The sequence below is a fragment of the Pelodiscus sinensis genome, chromosome 23 (assembly GCF_052426305.1).
Source record: "Pelodiscus sinensis isolate ZL-2025 chromosome 23, ASM5242630v1, whole genome shotgun sequence".
Taxonomy (NCBI): domain Eukaryota; kingdom Metazoa; phylum Chordata; order Testudines; family Trionychidae; genus Pelodiscus; species Pelodiscus sinensis.
This window is the reverse complement of record NC_143074.1, coordinates 6,502,029-6,519,596: the sequence shown is the minus strand read 5'-3', so window position 1 is coordinate 6,519,596 and position 17,568 is coordinate 6,502,029. Positions and strand designations below refer to the sequence as shown.

General features: G+C 46.1%; 1 protein-coding gene across 2 annotated transcripts in view; it reads right to left on the bottom strand.

Annotated features, from left to right (window-relative positions):
* Positions 1-17,568, bottom strand: part of PAPPA (pappalysin 1) — a 243,954-nt gene that overhangs the window by 106,955 nt on the left and 119,431 nt on the right. For both annotated transcript variants that reach the window (XM_075905988.2, XM_075905990.2), the window contains exons 9-10: positions 11,500-11,628; positions 9,607-9,698 (exon numbers count right to left, since the gene is read on the bottom strand). In XM_075905988.2, coding sequence (XP_075762103.2) covers positions 9,607-9,698; positions 11,500-11,628 — 221 coding nt within the window. The remainder of the gene's footprint in view (positions 1-9,606; positions 9,699-11,499; positions 11,629-17,568) is intronic.

Below are 17,568 nucleotides of genomic sequence, written 5' to 3'. Positions count from 1 at the left end.
CAGGTACAGCAAGACCACTGCTGCTTTCCAGGGAGCCCCAGCTTTGACCAGACTTTGCAACCCATAGCAGACCTTAGTGTCTCCATTTTACTGGGGCGAACATGTTGGGGGGAGGACATAAAGCCATCTTGCGCATGGCTCCCCATGCACAGCTTTCCCCTGGCAGAAAATTCCATGCTGAGTGTCCGATTTTTCACTAAAACCACAAGGAGCACCCTCCCCCCCCCCCGCACCTTAAAGCCTAACCAATTTACTTAGGCATAAGCTTTTGTGAGTGAAGACCCATTTCATCCGATGTACCTGATGAAGTGAGTCTTTGCCTATCAGGAAGGATCGTGGTTACCTGACCAGGGAGAGGTTAGAGCTTTATGCCAGGGAAACTGATTAAGTCTGGGACACATCAGGAAGCAGACATGCAGGATACAGACTTATCTGCAATGGGCAGTCTTCCACACTGTGGGAAAAATATAAGAGCTACCCAATTCATGGCACAGAGCACATCCTCAGACGAGGCCTTTAATGTCCAAGCAGAATGGTCAAAGTGCTGGGGACAGACACCCAGAGCAGCTTCCTGTTTTCAGCTCAGAATACAGTGATTGGCACTAGAATAGTCTTCTTTTGTACATTAACTGCTCTTTTTTTGAAAGGCTGGACAAAAAAGGAGTATTTTTAAGCTCAGCTGTTTATTTAGGGATTGTTCCAACTACAACAAGCCTTGTGCCTCATAGCTATTCCTCCAAAAAAAGGGGAGGGGGGCAAAAATGTGCACACATTGTCTAAGAGTAACAGATTCTTGGAACAGAGCAGCCATCAAATCTTAACTCCTAAAGGTCTGTTTGACCTTCATATGGAGGCTCAGGCAGATGGCAATTGGCATACAGGTCTTTCCAATCCCCAGAGAAAATGGTCAGCGTTATTAAGGCCAAATCACGGTCTCTCCAAAGTCAACAGGAAAAAACAAACAAACAAAACCCACTGCACTCCATAAAACCAGGATTAGATCCATTAGTAAATAATCTGCACTGGGTTATTTAATTTATTACATTTAATCTGCATTTCTGGCTACCAAACTCTCATTAACAGACAAGCAGGTAGTTGTCCAGAGGCTCCCATATTAAAACTTGAATTGGTGCCACTGGCTACTCTTAAGTTCTAGGCCTTGGAGGTTAGATTCTGCCTCACTCAAATCAACAGGCATTTTACCATGCGCTTCAGTGGGAAGAGACTCAAGCCTGAATGGCCAGGAAGTCTCTTCTCATTCATTTGGACCAATCCGGGGAGAGTTACGTTTCTTTATTCAATACAAAGTTTCTGATCAATTCCCCCTTTTCTAAATATTTTAACTGAATAGAGGGAAAATGGTTGAACAGGAAACATGGAAATTGCATGGAATAAAGTCTTATCTCAGTAACTTGTGAATTTTTTCATCAATGAAATAAACAGACAGACACTCTTATTAATGAAGTAAATGTGGATGTCGCACCCAGGGAATATTCCAAGGCCAGGGTAAAATGTATTCTGAACTGAAAGGGCAAACACAAGCAGTGTGTAGTATTGTCTTTCGATTATTCAACTACTTCCGATCAACTCGGCCTGGCCTCCCCCGGCTTCTCCTTTGACTACAGTGACGAGGATCTTTAGTATAATGTAGTGGCTTGAGCTCAACATACTAACTATATAATTCATCTGTGTGCTACAGAGTGCAGATAAAATTAAAACTCACCTGCAGTCAGGGGGATTAAAACCTTAAAATGTCACCATCCCCCAAATACTTTTAACTAAAAGAGATTTTCTACAGCTAGCAGCAGTAGTAAGCTCGATATTGTTTCTGTAAACAATCAGCCCACATATTCTGTGGCTACATCTACACTGGCATGATTTTGAGCAAGAACTCTTTTGCGGAAGAGTTCTTGTGCAAAAACTCTTCCAGAAGAGAGCGTCTACACTGGCATGTGCCTTTGCGCAAGAGATGTGCTTTTGTGGAAGAGCATCCATGCTAGTGTAAATGCTCTCTTGTGCAAGAAAGCTCTAATGGCCATTTTAACCATAGGGCTTTCTTGCGCAAGAAATTCATGTTGCCTGTGTACACTGGCCTCTTCCGCAAGAACAGTTGCGCAAGAGGGCTTATTCCTGAGCAGGAGCATCATAGTTCTTGCTCAAGAAGCACTGATTTCATACATTAGAACATCAGTGTTCTTGTGCAAGAACTCGCGGCCAGTGTAGACAGACAGCAAGTTTTTACGCAAAAGCATCTGCTTTTGCGCAAGATCGCACCAATGTAGAAACAGCCTTTGAGTTCTAACCCTGCTTCCATCTCTCTCTATATATATTCTCTCAAGACACGAGAAGTCATTCTTCCATTCTACTCTGTGCTGATTGGGCCTCAACTGGAGTATTGTGTCCAGTTCTGGGCACCACATTCAAGGAAAGATGTGGAGAAATTGGAGAAGAGCAACAAAAATGACTAAAGGTCTCGAAAACATGACCTGTGAGGGAAAACTGAAAGAACTGGGCTTGTTTTGTTAAGAAAAGGGAAGACTGAGAGGGCACATGATAACAGCTCTCAAGTACCTAAAAGGGCATTACAAGGAAGATAGAAAAAATATTCTCCTTAATGCTAGGACAAGAAGCAATGGGCTTAAATTGCAGCAAAGGAAGTTTAGGTTGGACACAAGGAAAAAATTCGTAACTGTCAGGGTGGTTAAGCACTAGAATAAATTGCCTAGGGAGGTTGTGGAATCTCCATCACTGGAGATATTTTAGAGTAGGTTAGATAAACATCAGGGATGATCTAGATGTAAGGGCAGGGGTCTGGGCTTGAAGCCCCTTCCAGTTCTAGTGTTCTGTGATTCTACGTATGGGAAAGGCATTGACAATCTTTGTGCTTCTATCTGTCCATGAGCAATGGAGCTGATGATACACCGTTACTTCAGAGAGGGTGAGTGCAGATTCATTAACTAATCTGGAGACCACACTGAAAAGCGTTTCCGGTGGAGGTGGGTGATAGCCACAGGGGAAGGAGCTGTTTTGAACATGAATAAAGTTATTGGTGTGGCCCTTCCAGAATTTGCCTTACAGGCAGGGAAGTAACCTTTTGAGAAAAACAAAGCAGCATCATTCACGAAGAAAGTCAAACCACTGATAGGCGTGCTAAAAACTGCCCTGTTAATGACTGACACCGTATTATTGCTAACTTGCCAAATGAGTAATTACACATCTTGGAACATGCAGCCACATGATCCCGAGGGCTTCAGGAAATAGTGAGCTCCAAAGTATTTGCTGGAAGATGAATATTGGGGTTTGTGTGAATTTTGGCTGGTTAGCAAATTCATTTCCTTTCACTACGAGGTTCTATTATATTATTTTGTTAGCAGCAATACTTATTCTCCAAGGTACTTGTTCTGCATTTTGGCTATAGGACACCTTTGAGCTCTGCAAATCTGCACATATCCATTTTATATTCATGGATAGCAGATTTGGAGACGGATATCCGTTGCTCATTTTTGCAGATACAGATGGGGATGCAGATACAAATTTTGTATCTAGATCCCTGCAACTTTGTGGATATACACCAGATCTCCATGGTATCTGCATCCGCAGATATCGATGCAAATATCCACGACTCATTTTTGCAGATACAGATGCGAATACAAATGTTGTATCCAGTTAGGGCTCTACTTATGTAGCCTGATCCTGTGAGGTACTGAGCATTTCCTGCAAGAAACTGAGCACCCTCCACTCCACTGGTGCACTCAGCCCTTGCTGGATTTTACTGTTCTTAGAAGAAGAAAGCACCATTAGCTACTGTACAGGGATGTGGAATTAGTTGTCAAAACCACATGTTCCTGTGCAGGAGAGGGGCTGTATGTGGAGCTGGGGAGAGGGGCGGGGGGCGGTGCAGGCTCAGTTTACTCTAAAAACATGCCCACAATGAATATGGATGGTCATCCATCAATTTATTTTAAGCACATTACGTCTCTGTAAAAAATAAAAAAGACATATAAAATTAGGTTTGTGTCACTCACTTAACATTGCATTTTCCCTAGAGGATCATGCTCCAAATAGAGATGATAGCAAGCTCATGAATATTCATTATTTCCCTGAATGCAATGCAGCCTAGGCAATGAGACAGGGGAGAAAGCTCTATGTAATGTATGGAGAATAGGCGAGGTAAAGGACAGATCCTTCACAAAGGGAAGATTTTAACTAGAAGGGGAGGCTTTTCCAAACAGGAAAGGAAAAGATGAGGACAGTAGAGGTAGAGCAATAAAGCTGAGGCCAAAGCATAAACGGGAAAGCAGCAGTATGACAGTGACATCGTCGACGTAAAACACACACATCTCACAGAACCGTTCGTGCCTACCTCTGTGCCACGCAGCCCCCAAACCAGCTCTAACTGAAAGAGATTGGAGACAAAAAGCATCCCTTTTGATTTCCTGCAGTTTGTTTCCTCTTTGGCATTTGACAGCAAGAGGCCCTGATCCAGAGGACAAGTAATGAGGATTTCAATGGGACTCATCATGCGTTTCAAGTTACAATTACACGTCAAAGCTTGCCTTGGTGTGCAATCAGTTCCCCGAGTTGTTTATGAGGGATGCAAGAGGAAATTTAAGTAATAAATAAGAATAATAGTAAATGTGATTGTAAGAACATACACATTGCTGGGCAGACTCAGGGGTAGATGCGGAACCAGACACCACTTCTAAGTTATTTTTAAACTTGTCTATAGACCTTTACTATGTTTCTGCCATACTATTTTCTCACAGGTTTCTTTGCTATTCTTTGGTGTCTTTTGCAATATAGCCTTCTCTTCCTTCACAATGGTAGGAAGACGAATGTCCCACCATGCAGGCCTTTACTCGTGCAAGGAAGGACCAGCTGGTAGGGTTGCCAGTTGTCTGGTATTGAACCGGACAGTCCAGTATTTTTGCCTCCTGTCCTGTACAAACATTCAGAAAATACTGGACACCTAAAATGTCCAGTACTTTCTGATTTTTTCCTGGCCAGGAGGCAAAAATCCTAGGCTGTCTGGCTCAATATGGAGGCAGCCTGGCAACCCTAGTGCTTACCGGATGCAGGGAGCAGAGAGGCAAGATGACGGGCAGCCGCTGGCAGCCTGTGAGGGCCAAAAAGCCTCACCACGCAGTTTTTAAAGGGGCCATGTTGGTTTGGGTTTTGTTTTTTTTTTTGCTTAACAGCTGTTGGGGTCCTTTTTTTTTTCTCAAACTTTTTCCTGGCATGGGTTTTTCTTTCGGTGTTTTTTCTGAAACCATCCGGCAACCCTACCAGCCGGATAAGTAAAGTTTTGTAAAATGATGCCATTGGAGACTCTCCTCTTTGGACAACTGGTTTGAATAGTGTCCCCAAATCATTTCCAAGCCCATGAGGCCTCATTGTCAATATGAAACAGACCAGGGATCTGCATCTAACTACAGGACAGGTGCATGGGTCTGTGTCTCGCAATGGGGCACAGCTGGGATTTGCTTCTCCCCTGCAGCACACCATCAACAGGGCAGGTGAAACTTTCCTCCAGGCCAGGGACCAAATTTCAAACTCAATGGGGAAAGAAGGAGGGATCCCTGAGCAAAAACCCACTGGTGGATGTGGGTAGAGAGAACAAAACTGGGGATGCAGAAGGGCTAATGACATTGCAGCATCACATTGAAAAGGAAGCACTGCCAGATGCTTTAATTAATTAATTTATTTATTCCACTGTCGGTATAAGAGCATCTTGCAAGAACTAAATGCTATTAATCTTATCTGTTTTCTTTTCTCAGCTTTATGTTCTCAGAAGGCCAGGACAGCCTGACAGTAAAGACCACACAGCTTTCTCCCCCGCCTCTCTCCTTCGTTAACCCCCCCCCCCTCCAATGGCAAAGCAGATTGATCGCAGACTTATCTGATTATAAGAGGGAGGAGGAGGCGGAGGGGGGGAAGAAGCCTAACTGAGTTATAGGCACCAGTGCAAAGCATCCAGAAAGCTGCTGTGTGCCATGTACACAAAACAAAGTGAATCCATCAGAGACAAAAATAAAAGGCCTGATGGTGGGAGATGCAGAGGGAAAACAGCAGATTTACTCTCGCCGGTGTTTGCTTGCTTAATTGCCTTTCTGCTCTAGCAAACAAAAGTGAGGACAGACCTCTCCGCAGAGGTGTGAATGCGCACGCTTCAGCCTTTTGTTAAACCCCTTTTCAGGGAGGCCTGGGGTACCTTTTAATTCTGAGACCCCTGCAAAACGTACAGTGCTTAGGGCCCAAATAATGTCTACTGCCAGCCGTGGAGCTTACTGCTGAGGGTAGGCCTGCTGCTGTCGCCAGGTGTCCGGTATTCTGCCGGACAGTCAGGTATTTGCGCTCTTTGTCCGGTAAAAAAAATCAGAGAATACGGGACATGTGCAATGTCCGGTATTCTTTGATTTTTCCAGAATCTGATTTTCCAGAATCTTTGATTTTTCCAGCACTGGATGGAAGCCTGGTGTGGGTGGGGGGAGCGGCTGGAAGGCGGGGCCACAATCAGCTCTAGGAGCCTGTGATTGCGCAGAAGCCGGGCGGGGGCGGGGGGAGTGGCTGGGACTCCCCCGTCCCCACCAGGCTTCTGTGCAATCCCAGGCTCCCAGCGCTGATCGCGGCCCCGCCTCCCAGCTGGGACTCCCAGGCTGGGAGGTGGGGCCGCAATTGCTGCTCTTGGCACATCAGAAGCCTAGCGGGGGCGGGGGGAGTGGCTGGGAGTCCCAACCACTCCCCCCACCCCTCCCGCTTCTGATGCACCCAGCTGAGAGGTGAGGCCTTGATTGCTGCTCTGGGCGTGTCAGAAGCCTAGTGGGGGCAGGGCGAGCTGGGAGAGGCAGTACTTATTATCATGTGCTCCTTTTTTTTTTTTTTTTGCTTGACCAAAATACTGCGTGTCCGGTATTTTTGGGGGGACCATCTGGCAACCTTACTGGGCACAGGGGAAGCAGGCACTCTGCCTGACAGTATTGCAAGATCAGACCTTCGCCACACTGCAGCTTGGAGTCAAGGCCACAGCCCACATGGACAAACTCACACTAGCTCCGCTCAAGACAGCATGCTAAAAATAGCAGTTTGGATATTGCAGCAAGACGGGTGTCTCAGGCTAGTGTCCTTGTCCAAGCCCGCCCAATCCCCGTATCTGCTGGCCAACATGGCCCACTGGCCCACACCACTATGTTTAGGAGGCTGTCTTGAGCAGAGCTAGCACGAGTCTGTCTGTGCAGGCTGGGAGGCTTGCACCCAATGTGTAGACACAAACTTGGGCCTCGTTTCAGCAAAGCACATACGCTTGGTAAGCAGGGATAGTTTACTTTGCTGGTGCTAACGAGCGCTATGATCACAGTCATGTCAGTAGAAAAGGACTCCCATGGGAAAGGACTATTTATTATTCTACAGCACCATGACGTGCTAGTCTCATAACATAACAGATGAAATGCGCCTGTTTCTCCGTCTCTTTTCCATTCCTTAAACCATAGGCCCAATCGCTCAGCCATTTCTCAAGCAAAACGCTCAACTGAAGAGTTTTGTTTGACTAAAGATGTCAGGGCCTGATTTGATGTTACCGGGCTTCCAAGAAGGTTCCGTTTTAGTTATGCCTTTTCATTATATATAAGTTTTCTTTTTTTTAAAAAACTCCTTTGCCCCATCCCAATGGTTCAGTGGTTTCTAATAAGATCATGCCTTATTTTGTGCTAAAATATGTCTGTCTGGTGGAAAGACCAGTATTGTGTCTGTCTAGACACTCATCACTGGTAATCCAGAGCCTATGGAAGCTAATTGGTGCCTTTGTAGATATCAGTGAATTTGACCCAAGCTCTTACTGACTCCACATACTGAAGATTTCACCAACAACTGGGTTCTATTTTGAAATGTTTTAAACTAGGACTTGTGCAAAACACCAGCTTTAACTCTGCACCTACTTATGAGAAATGAACAACTTTACATGTGCTCTGAAAATGTTGTGCTCTGAAAATGTTGCATTTTCACAATTCACCCCAAAACACCAAACACGCACAGAAGAAAAGACTGAATAATACTTCAAGCTGCAAAAATGGGTTTGTTATTTTATTTTCATTTTTTTTTTATCTCTGGTGTTAGAGGACAGGATTTTTGCTTACCTATATGTAGCTCTACTAAAATTCCTTGGGATGAACTGGGATAAAATAAAAAACAAACACACAAAACTTTGTGGCACTAAACAGAGCAACACGGCTACCTCTGTGAAACCAACCATTTCGGAGCTCAGAAAAGGTAAGGCTAAGAAGTTGTTTCACTTCCCATTTAAACAGGAGGTGCCTGAATACCATTCCTGAGGTCCTGGTTCAGCAAGGTACTCTAACCTGTGCCCACAAAAGCTAGTGATACCATCTACATGTTTTTCCAGTAATCATGTGAGTCGCCCCATTAAACTTTAAGCACAGGAATATTTTCATTGACTTCAATGGGCTATTCATGTGCTCAAAATTATGCATGCACCTAAGTAGATAGACTATGGTTGCGCAGTCTGTCCAAACAGGACCAGATATGGAACTGCATAACATCACCTGAGCACGCCACCTCTCTTGGGATCTACAGTATGATTCTGCAGATTCAAGAAGTCCAAATGGTTCAAGAGAACATCCAAACCAAATGCTCTCTGAGGCTCATCCCTGAGCGAGGCTGCAACATGATTCCTTAACATAGCGCTCTAAGGGCAGCCTCCATATATAGCTCTGGAGTGGTGCAGCTGCATCACTGCAGCGTAGCTGGTAAAGATGCTCTATGCTGACAGGGGCAGGCATAATAAAACCAGCTCTGAGAGCAGCAGCAGCTATGCTGGTGGAAGCTCTCAGGTGGCCATAAGAATCGGCATAGATAGCCCAATATTAGTGTAACTTCTATCACTTGGGGGTGGTTTATTCACACCCCGGGGTAACATAAATTACACTGCCATAAGCTGCAGTGTAGACCAAGCCTTACACAAAAGCTGTAGTATAGATGGGCCCTCAGTTGCCCTTCTCTGCCCTCTTTTCTCCTCCAGGATTTAATAAATATGTTAAGCTCACAACTGCAACCCTGCAGACCTCAGATAGCTGGAACATCTTCTGGCCATTGTGTTTACATTTCCTGCTAATCAGGGCAAAGCAGGCTTGCAAACAAAATCTGATTAAGTAGTTTTCACCTCTGAAAAAAAGGGGATTAGCTGGACCTTTGATCCTCAGCTCTTGATTTGCATCTGAAAGCAGGTGTGACCTTAGCTGGGGTTGCTTCTGTTCCAAGTCCCTTCCCCTTCCCCTCCTTCCTCTGTTTACCAGAAAGGGTCAGTTCATAGCTTCTCCCCTAGCCTGAACCAAAAATGATGGCAGGGGATGGCCACCCACTGACTTCAATGGGTTTGGGCCTTAACCCAGCTGAAAATCCAAGCCAGTTACAAAACCACTAGAACCAATTTCCCATCCAAATGATTAGAAGCTGGGAAGGGACAGGCATTTTTCAAGCCCACAGATCCCACCTTTCTCTTTGCCCCTATGGCAACTCATCAGTAGGTCAGGGAGCTGCTGTTTCTTTCTGACTTGCGCCCCACCTTGGACAAAAGGGGCTCCGGACCAGACTTACCAAGGCAATTAAAAGATAGTTCCTGCCGACAAAAGAGGGAGCAGCCATCACCATTGATCTTATTCAGGTCATCACAGTCTTCCCCCAAATCTCTGCAGTCAGGAGACAAAACAAGGAATCAGAGGGGAAACCCTAAACCAAACCCTAACCCTGAAGGCTAGAACGTTAACAGGGTTAAAAAAATACCTAGATAGATTCATGGAGGTTAGGTCCATCCATGGCTATTGGCCAGGATGGGTGGGAATGGTATCCCTAACCTCCGTTTCTCTGGAAGTGGGAGACAGGGGAGAAATCACATGAGGATTACCTGTTGTGATCCCTCCCTCTGGAGCATCTGGTATTGGCCACTGTCAGCTGACTGGGCTAGATGGACCTTTGGTCTGACCCAGTCTGGCTGTTCTTATTGTTCTTAACAGCTGCACTTCTCAACATTCTCTCAGTTCCTGGCTCATAACCTGCCGTGCATGCCATTGTGTGCTGGCCCTCCAAACACCTCTTCTCTCTCCTCCAGCTTTTACAGTTCTGGGATACCAGGGTACCCTTCCCCTTCTGTCATAGCTAGGCTCTGTTATTGCTTCCTGGCTAGAACATGAGCACTTTCCTTTATGGCTGCTGATGATGACTCAGCAGGTGGGGGAAAGACAGCAGCTAAGTGATGAGAGGGGAGCCTGGAATGACAGGAATTGTGGAAGCACTTCATGCTCTATCAAAAAGGGCCAGGATATGGCCCTGGCAGTGCACCCGGGCAGGGGAATAAAGAGGTGAAAGTGCCTTCCATGTGCTCAGACTGTAGGTAGCAGCATGTGATGGAGAGCTCCTGACAGAGAGTGGGTGGTATCCTGGCTCTGCTCCATTAAGCACGAAGGGGAAAGCCTCCTGAACCACAAAAAGCTCTGGCTCGGGTGATTCTCTGCCACCAGAAACCCCACAGGAGCAGGTACGGCAATGAAGGAGCAGACTGTGACACACTCTAGTTCTCGCTCTGCCCATGGGGCGGTGTGACTATGCATTACTCAAGCCATGGGGCAAAGCCGCAAGTGATGTCCAGAGAATTTGCAGCACAACAGTATGAGCTGACAGCTCTAGTTTTCTCCTCCCAACTGCCCCAGATGTATCAATGACTTGGTGAGTTTTAGTTTCAGTGCATTGCCTTTAGGGCCTAGTATTGCGAACACTTGCTGCCAGGCCTGGTGCTTGAGAGCAGAAGTAGTCCCCTTCTTTCAACAGGAAGCTCTGATTCCCATGAGTCTGTTGTTAATTAATTACATTTCGTTTGGGCGCCGGGAGACTTTTGAGCAGGTGGCACTAGCGCTATATATTCAATACAGTAAAAACGAACGACAATTGCTAATCATTATTTTTATGATCAGTGGTCTGTTGATCAGCAGGCAAGGAGCGGGAGGAGTTGATTGAGAACCTGCACTGCCTAGCACTCCCTTGGAGCCCAAATCTGTCGCCTACAAATGCATCCCAGCTCCAGAGGCCTGCGGAGCAGCCTCACACACTGAGGTTGCCCTGGAAACCTGGCCTCCCATGTGCCAGCTGGATAAGCTGTCCATCAACCACCAGCCCACCTGGGACTTCGCACTTAATGACAGCACCGACGATGCTGTGAACATTTCTTTTTTGTCAGCAATTAACACCAAGAAATTTATATATATATACAGGTGTCAGGACAGCAGGACCTAACTAAATTCCAATTAAATGTTATCATCATGGTAACAATCCTTGTTTCTCTACCTCTGAGAGTCAGCCCAGGCTATGGAGACATCAGGTGATCAGAGACAAAAGCTGTAGTTATTACGTATGACGGGCAGTAATTTCCTTTCTAACCCCAATCTCTCGATCAACGGAAGCTGCACGGCTGTATCCATTTGCTTATTCCACACTTACTTTTGGATAATCCCATCTCCACAGTAGCCACTTCCATGAATATACACAGTCGTGGGAGAGGGTTCACTCTCCTCTGTCCCAGAAATAACGGCAACCTGGTACGTATACACGGCACTGTCACTCAACTCCCTGCAACACAAGAGAGGAAACAGCAAGTGAGCAGCACAATACAATCAGTAACCCAGGTCAGGGAAGGGTCTGCTGAAACCAGGCCGGGCTTCTCAGAAAACTTCCTTAATTCAATCAGGCTCCTAAAACATTCCTGAGTCACTTGAATAGGATTACACGGGGCTAGTTTTCAGAAAGGCCCCTTCCTTTTTGTGGAAATAATCTGCGCCTGCATTCTTTCATGTTCAATTCAACAGCAAGCACAAATCAGAGTAGCTGTAGCTCTTAACTCCAGTAATTGATTTGCTCCCCAGATTTGCCCTACAGCTGATCTTGTAGGTACAAAAATGTGGGTGCATTTTGCAGTTGTAAATTATTAAGGATAATTTTGCCTCTGCTCCACTAACCAAAAAAGGGCCCAAATTTTTCACAAAGGCCTGTGAGCTTCAGGGAGTTGTAATAACAGCAGAATAATATCGGCACAATAAATGTGAATTTGAAACTGCCCACCTCCCAGAAAAGATTCACACAAATTCTGCTTTTGGGCACACATGCAATTCCCACTGGTCACTGAATGCCCATGCATCTGAGAGCAGCATTTGGCCTGTGTGTATGTGTATTTTCTATGTGTGCACACATTTGTATGGGTACACAAACTGAACACACATTCTGCACAGGAAAATATTTCTATAATAGAAATTCCATAGGAAAACTAACATTTTAAAAGTTCATGTTTGTTTCATGATGGGATGGGAAATTGGCCCTAGAGTACCATGGCAGAGAGACTGGTACTAAATTAAGCATGGGGTGAGGATTATATTTATGAGTGAATAGGCTGCAGAGCACTGGGTGTGTGCATGAATATGACCTAGAGGAGTGAAAAGGAAAGTTCATATGGAGGAAGGACTGAGTGTGTCTAATTATGTGATCAAGGATTGCATGACAAGAGTAAATGCAGACAGTGTTATGGGTATGTCAGGGTAGAATGACTGCTGGGTTATTTTGTCCTAGTGTGCTTTGGCTTCTTCCAGCCACCAGACACAAAATGAGGTGGGAGACTTTTCCAACTGCAATGTGCTACCCACATGTGGAAAAGGATCAGACAACAGATGGCTCCCATCAGAGCAAGTGAATCTTGCAGTCTAGCTGTAGGGAAGGCGGCAGAAAGGACATTTCTCCACTGAACACTTCTTGGTCCTCTTGGCTAACTGTGGAGAACTAGAAACTATATAAGTTGGGGGTGGGGAACCTTTTTTGCGTCAGGAGCCACTGGCCCACCGAAAATCAGTTGCATGTGAGAAGCAAAAACAAAACAAAACCCCTAAAAAACAAAAACAAAAAACCCTCTCTGATGTAGCCCCCAACATTCAGGGGCTGCATCCAGGCAAGCAGAGGGCTGCGTCTGGTCCCCAGGCCTGAGGTTCCCCACCCTAATACTCCTTAGGCACAGAAAGATGAAATAGCTTGCCTAAGGTCACAAGCTGGAGGCTGAGCCAGGAAGTGAACACAGTTCTCTTAGGCTACATCTAAACAGCAATTCCTCATCTTTAAATGCGCCCGTTATTTCGAAATATATTTAGAAATAACGGATGCACAATTCCAGCATCCCCGTGACCCTCATTCCATGGACTTGTCAGAATAGCACTTTATTTTGAAATTTGGCACTGTGTAGGCAGCACTACATTTTGAAATAAGCTATTTCGAAATTACCTCAAAATAGCGCAAATTGCGTAGCTTACTTGGAGGTCAGGGTGCTGTGTAGACGCACCCTCAGTGCCCAGGACATTGCCCAGGCCTGTGCCTCAACTACAAAACCAATCATCTTCCCTATTTCCATCCCTGTGGCCCTTTCAGAAGGGTCTTCTGTACATACCGCTTGCAGCAAACTCTCTGCCTTAGCAATCCACCCAAGGAAATTCAATCTGTTTGTCAGAGTCCTCTGCGGTCAGAGGTAGATGTAACATTTCCAGCTCACGCAGGGCTAGATTAGAGTGATCCACAGAGGATGGAAAATGGGAGAGTGGGCTGCTCCAAGTGGCACTTCCAATTGAATACAAAATGCAGCCGATGCTTACATTAGGTGGAGCGACACCTGGGCTACAAACTCTGAGCGTATGTCTATACTGCAGAGCCTATATGAGTATAGATGTGCCAATATAGCCCTTAGTTTAGATGCAACATATACCAAGAGAAGGAGTATTTCAGTGGTGCTGGAACTATTTTTAAGAGAAGGGGTGATAAGCAGCACCCCACACACCTGTTCACCCCCTCACCACCACAGGCTGGGGTCACACACCTAGGGTTGCTAGCTCTCCTGGACTGGATGCCATTTCAGCAATGGTGTCCAGTCCATCTGGTCTGGGAGAGCTGGGAAGCTAGCCACTGCTGGAGGTGGCTGCAGAGCCTGGGGGTGAGGGGAACCCTGGAGGGACTGCCCGGAGGCTGGGGCGTGGAGTTGGTGGAACTGACGGCGGGTCGACAGCAGGGTCAGCCCCTTTGTGAGGGAAAGGTGGGTGGAAAACCTGGGGGCGCTGCTGCTCCCCTTGAAGCCTTATTTCCTGAGCCTTTGCTTTCCCATGGTAAGAACACTATTCCCCGAATGACATTCCCTGAAGCCCTCTTCTGTGTCATAGCTGTGTCTACACTGGGGTTTTGCTGGCATGTGTTTTTCACACCTCTGCTGACACTGCTATGGTGATATAAGCTTGAAGTGCAGATCTGGCCTTTTCACTCACATGTCTTAGGCCAAAATGCTTTGCAATTAACGGGAAATCTCTTACTCAAGTTTGGCTTACCGAGAGTGGCATTTCAGCATCTCCCAACTGGGACTTAGGTTGCATTAACTTGTCCATTGCTGTTTGTCACAGTCTGTGTGTGGTTGTTTAATGCTCTGGCATGCCTTTAGAGTGCCAAACTTGGAGAAAAACATGCATGTTTTAAAGTGGCTTTGCATAGCACATGGGGCAGTAATATGCAAGCTGTGACCGTAAGTACAGCGTACACAAAGAAAAACAGATTTACAGAATGAAAGATACAATGCTGTTGCATTTTCTTCCAGGTATGAGGAAGGTTAATGAGCACTCAAGTGGATATTACACTGAGTGTATCTGGAGATGTCAACAACACAAGCTTTTTTTCCTGGGCATTGATATGAGCAAGATTTTGACCATTTATTTTTCCTTCTGCCTTCTCACTGATCCGAAGGGACAGCAATAATGATAATGCACACTTTCCACTCCTCTGTCAATCCGCTCTGATGCATGGCTGTTTTACATGATGGTACTTAAGGAAGTGATGCCGAAGAGCATCGTTAATATTAAGGATATGAGCAACTGCTCTTTCAAATTTATACCTATGGTCTTTTAATGACCTTTTCCAGGACTGAGTAAAGGGTATTGATCACTCTGGCTTCCGCTCAGGGGGAGGCACTATTACTGAAAAGCACTGACTCAAGCCCTCCATTCAGAGGAGGAGTTAGAACACTGTGTGTGAAACTCTGCCAGGGCTGCTTTTCCTCTCTTCAGCAGCAAAGGAGACCTTGGGAGACTGAGACACAGAGGTCTTGCTTTTTCTCTTTCTTTTGGGGAGGGTGGGCAGTTGAGTTAAAGTTTTGCTTTGTCCCTTGGAAGTGACCTCATCAGCCCCCTCCCCTGTTTTCATTTTAGCCAGCGTGTTCCTATAACTTTCAGAAGTTCTCCCTGAAGCTACCGGGATAGTGGGAGCTCCCCACCCAAGTAGAGATGACATAAGGGAGAGCAGATTTTACAGTTGCAGCACACACTCTCCTGAAAACTCACAGGTGTGTGTGCCTGTGTACATCCCTGGTAGGGTGTTCAGCACCTTTATCCGAGCTAGCTCCTCCTCCTACTCTGCCAGTGGAAAACAGCTCCACTCTAAATGTCACCTGTTTGGTTATGCTGGGGAAAGGCAGCTCCCTGCACCCCCTCTTCACTCTGCAAGGGTGAAGAGAGCGAGAGAGATTTTTAACTAAAAAGTTCCCCCTTTGCATTGCAACTGATAATCTCTGAGCCCATCCCAGCTTCTGCCCCCAGAGAGCATGAATTTCCATAAAATAAGGAATGCTACAAGAAAGGCTAAGGAGGTCTCCTATCATGTAAATGTCCCAAGTGCCTGCTACCAAATTCCAGCTGCCTCCAGCAAGGGTGCATGGAGGGGTAAAAGAAATCTCTTCATTGCTTTTCCGCAGGCCAGGCTTTATTTGCTCCTAAATGGAGATTTAGTCCCCCAAAAGCCTGGGTCCGGCTCTTCCAAAAATGTTGGTCTCTGAACATTTGTTCTCTTCCTGTCCTCCTTTTACCCCTTCCTTCCACATGTCCCAGCTGAACCCTTGCTTTCCTCCAGCACCTTCACCCCTGGATTTCTTCTTTAGCAGTGATGCTTAGCCCATCAAAGCAAGAAGCCGGTTGGCAGCAACCAGCTGTGGCTGGGGCCTTCACTTTCCCTGGCTGCTGTACCTTGGACCAGCTGCTCCAAGGTGGGACAACTATGGTCACAAAGTCTGAACCCTGAAGAGCTGAAGATCTTCCATTGTTCCACCTCAGTTCTCCACAGGCATGTCGCTGCCCAGAATTATGGCACTTTAAGTAGGTCTACCATGTGGCTGTCTTGTACAATGAACACCTGAGTGCAGGTAAGGAGCCCTTTTCATGCCAATTCTTGCCATGTTCATATTTGAAAGGCTCATCCCCAGCTTTGGTCAAGGGTCCTGAAGTGCTTAGAGAACACATTACACTAGAGAGCTAGCCATATTCAGGCTGAAACACAATGGTGGGGCTCAGACCAGCTCGTAAAGGTCCAGCTGCCACAAAAGCCATTACATTTGGCAATAGGAGGCCTGATCCTGACTGACTGAAACCAATGGCAGTTTTCCCTTTAGCTTCCATAGGCATAGGTCTCTGGTCACAAATTGGAATGAAAGTCGGGTGAGATTTAATGGGAGGTAGGCGCTTAGAGACCTTTAAAAACTTTACCTATAGAAACTTAACTCCCTTGTGGTGTGTTAGCAGGAGAACTTCTAAGTCTGCACTGCTCTTCTTGATTAATGTGATTATTATTCATTAGCTATACTACAGTAATGGCTCCAACTGGGATCCAAGTACCATTGTGCCAGGCACTGTGCCAACCCAAAAGGGGAGAGAGTTCCTCTCCCAGGGAGCTTACCAGCGAAACAGGCAAGAAACACAAGGTGAAAGGAAAACAGAGGCACAAGGAGAAGCACTCTGCCAAAGTTCAAATGCTATTCAGACCCATGTTTAGGCACCAAAATAAGTTATTTATTTAAGTTAATGGGAGCTGAGGGAGCTCCATACTCCGTAGCTCAGATAAGATGTTCTGCCGGAAAGAAACTACGTTCGATAAAATAGCAGAGAATCAGCTGCCGCTTTGTCTGTGGTCAAGCGTGCTCCTGGATTACTGAGAGCTGCTCTGACCTTTCTTCAAACTTAGAGTGAGAGTCTTTCAACTTTACTTCCACGGTTGTAAGATGAGCACCTAGGAAGTGTCACTGGGGCTTTTCGCACCCCCCACGTCCAAGGATGCTTCCAAAAGCTCTTTCTATAACAGACCTGCCTCAGAGGAGAGGTCACTTTAGGACGCTTCCCCCCTTTTGCCAGCACACTCTCGCTCTCACTTTTAAATAAAAATGGTATGAGAGGTATGGCAGAAGACAATGAAGAGAATTCCTGTCGGATTCTGAAGCTGGAAGGGGGGTGGGATTTTGTAAACAAAAGAAGGACGTCAAAAATCCCGCGTTCTTGCACTTGTCTATTATTTCAGCTGCCGTCAGCTCTGTAGCTGTTTGGATAAGCCAAGCGACATGGCAGGTGCAAGGGCCTCAAAACAAGCTTCCCGCCTCTCTCCTTGGCACCAAGTTGATTTAGAAGAAATGAATGCCAAGGAGGCTGCTGTGGAAGACAGGCCAGGTCCTAATGGGGGGATTGG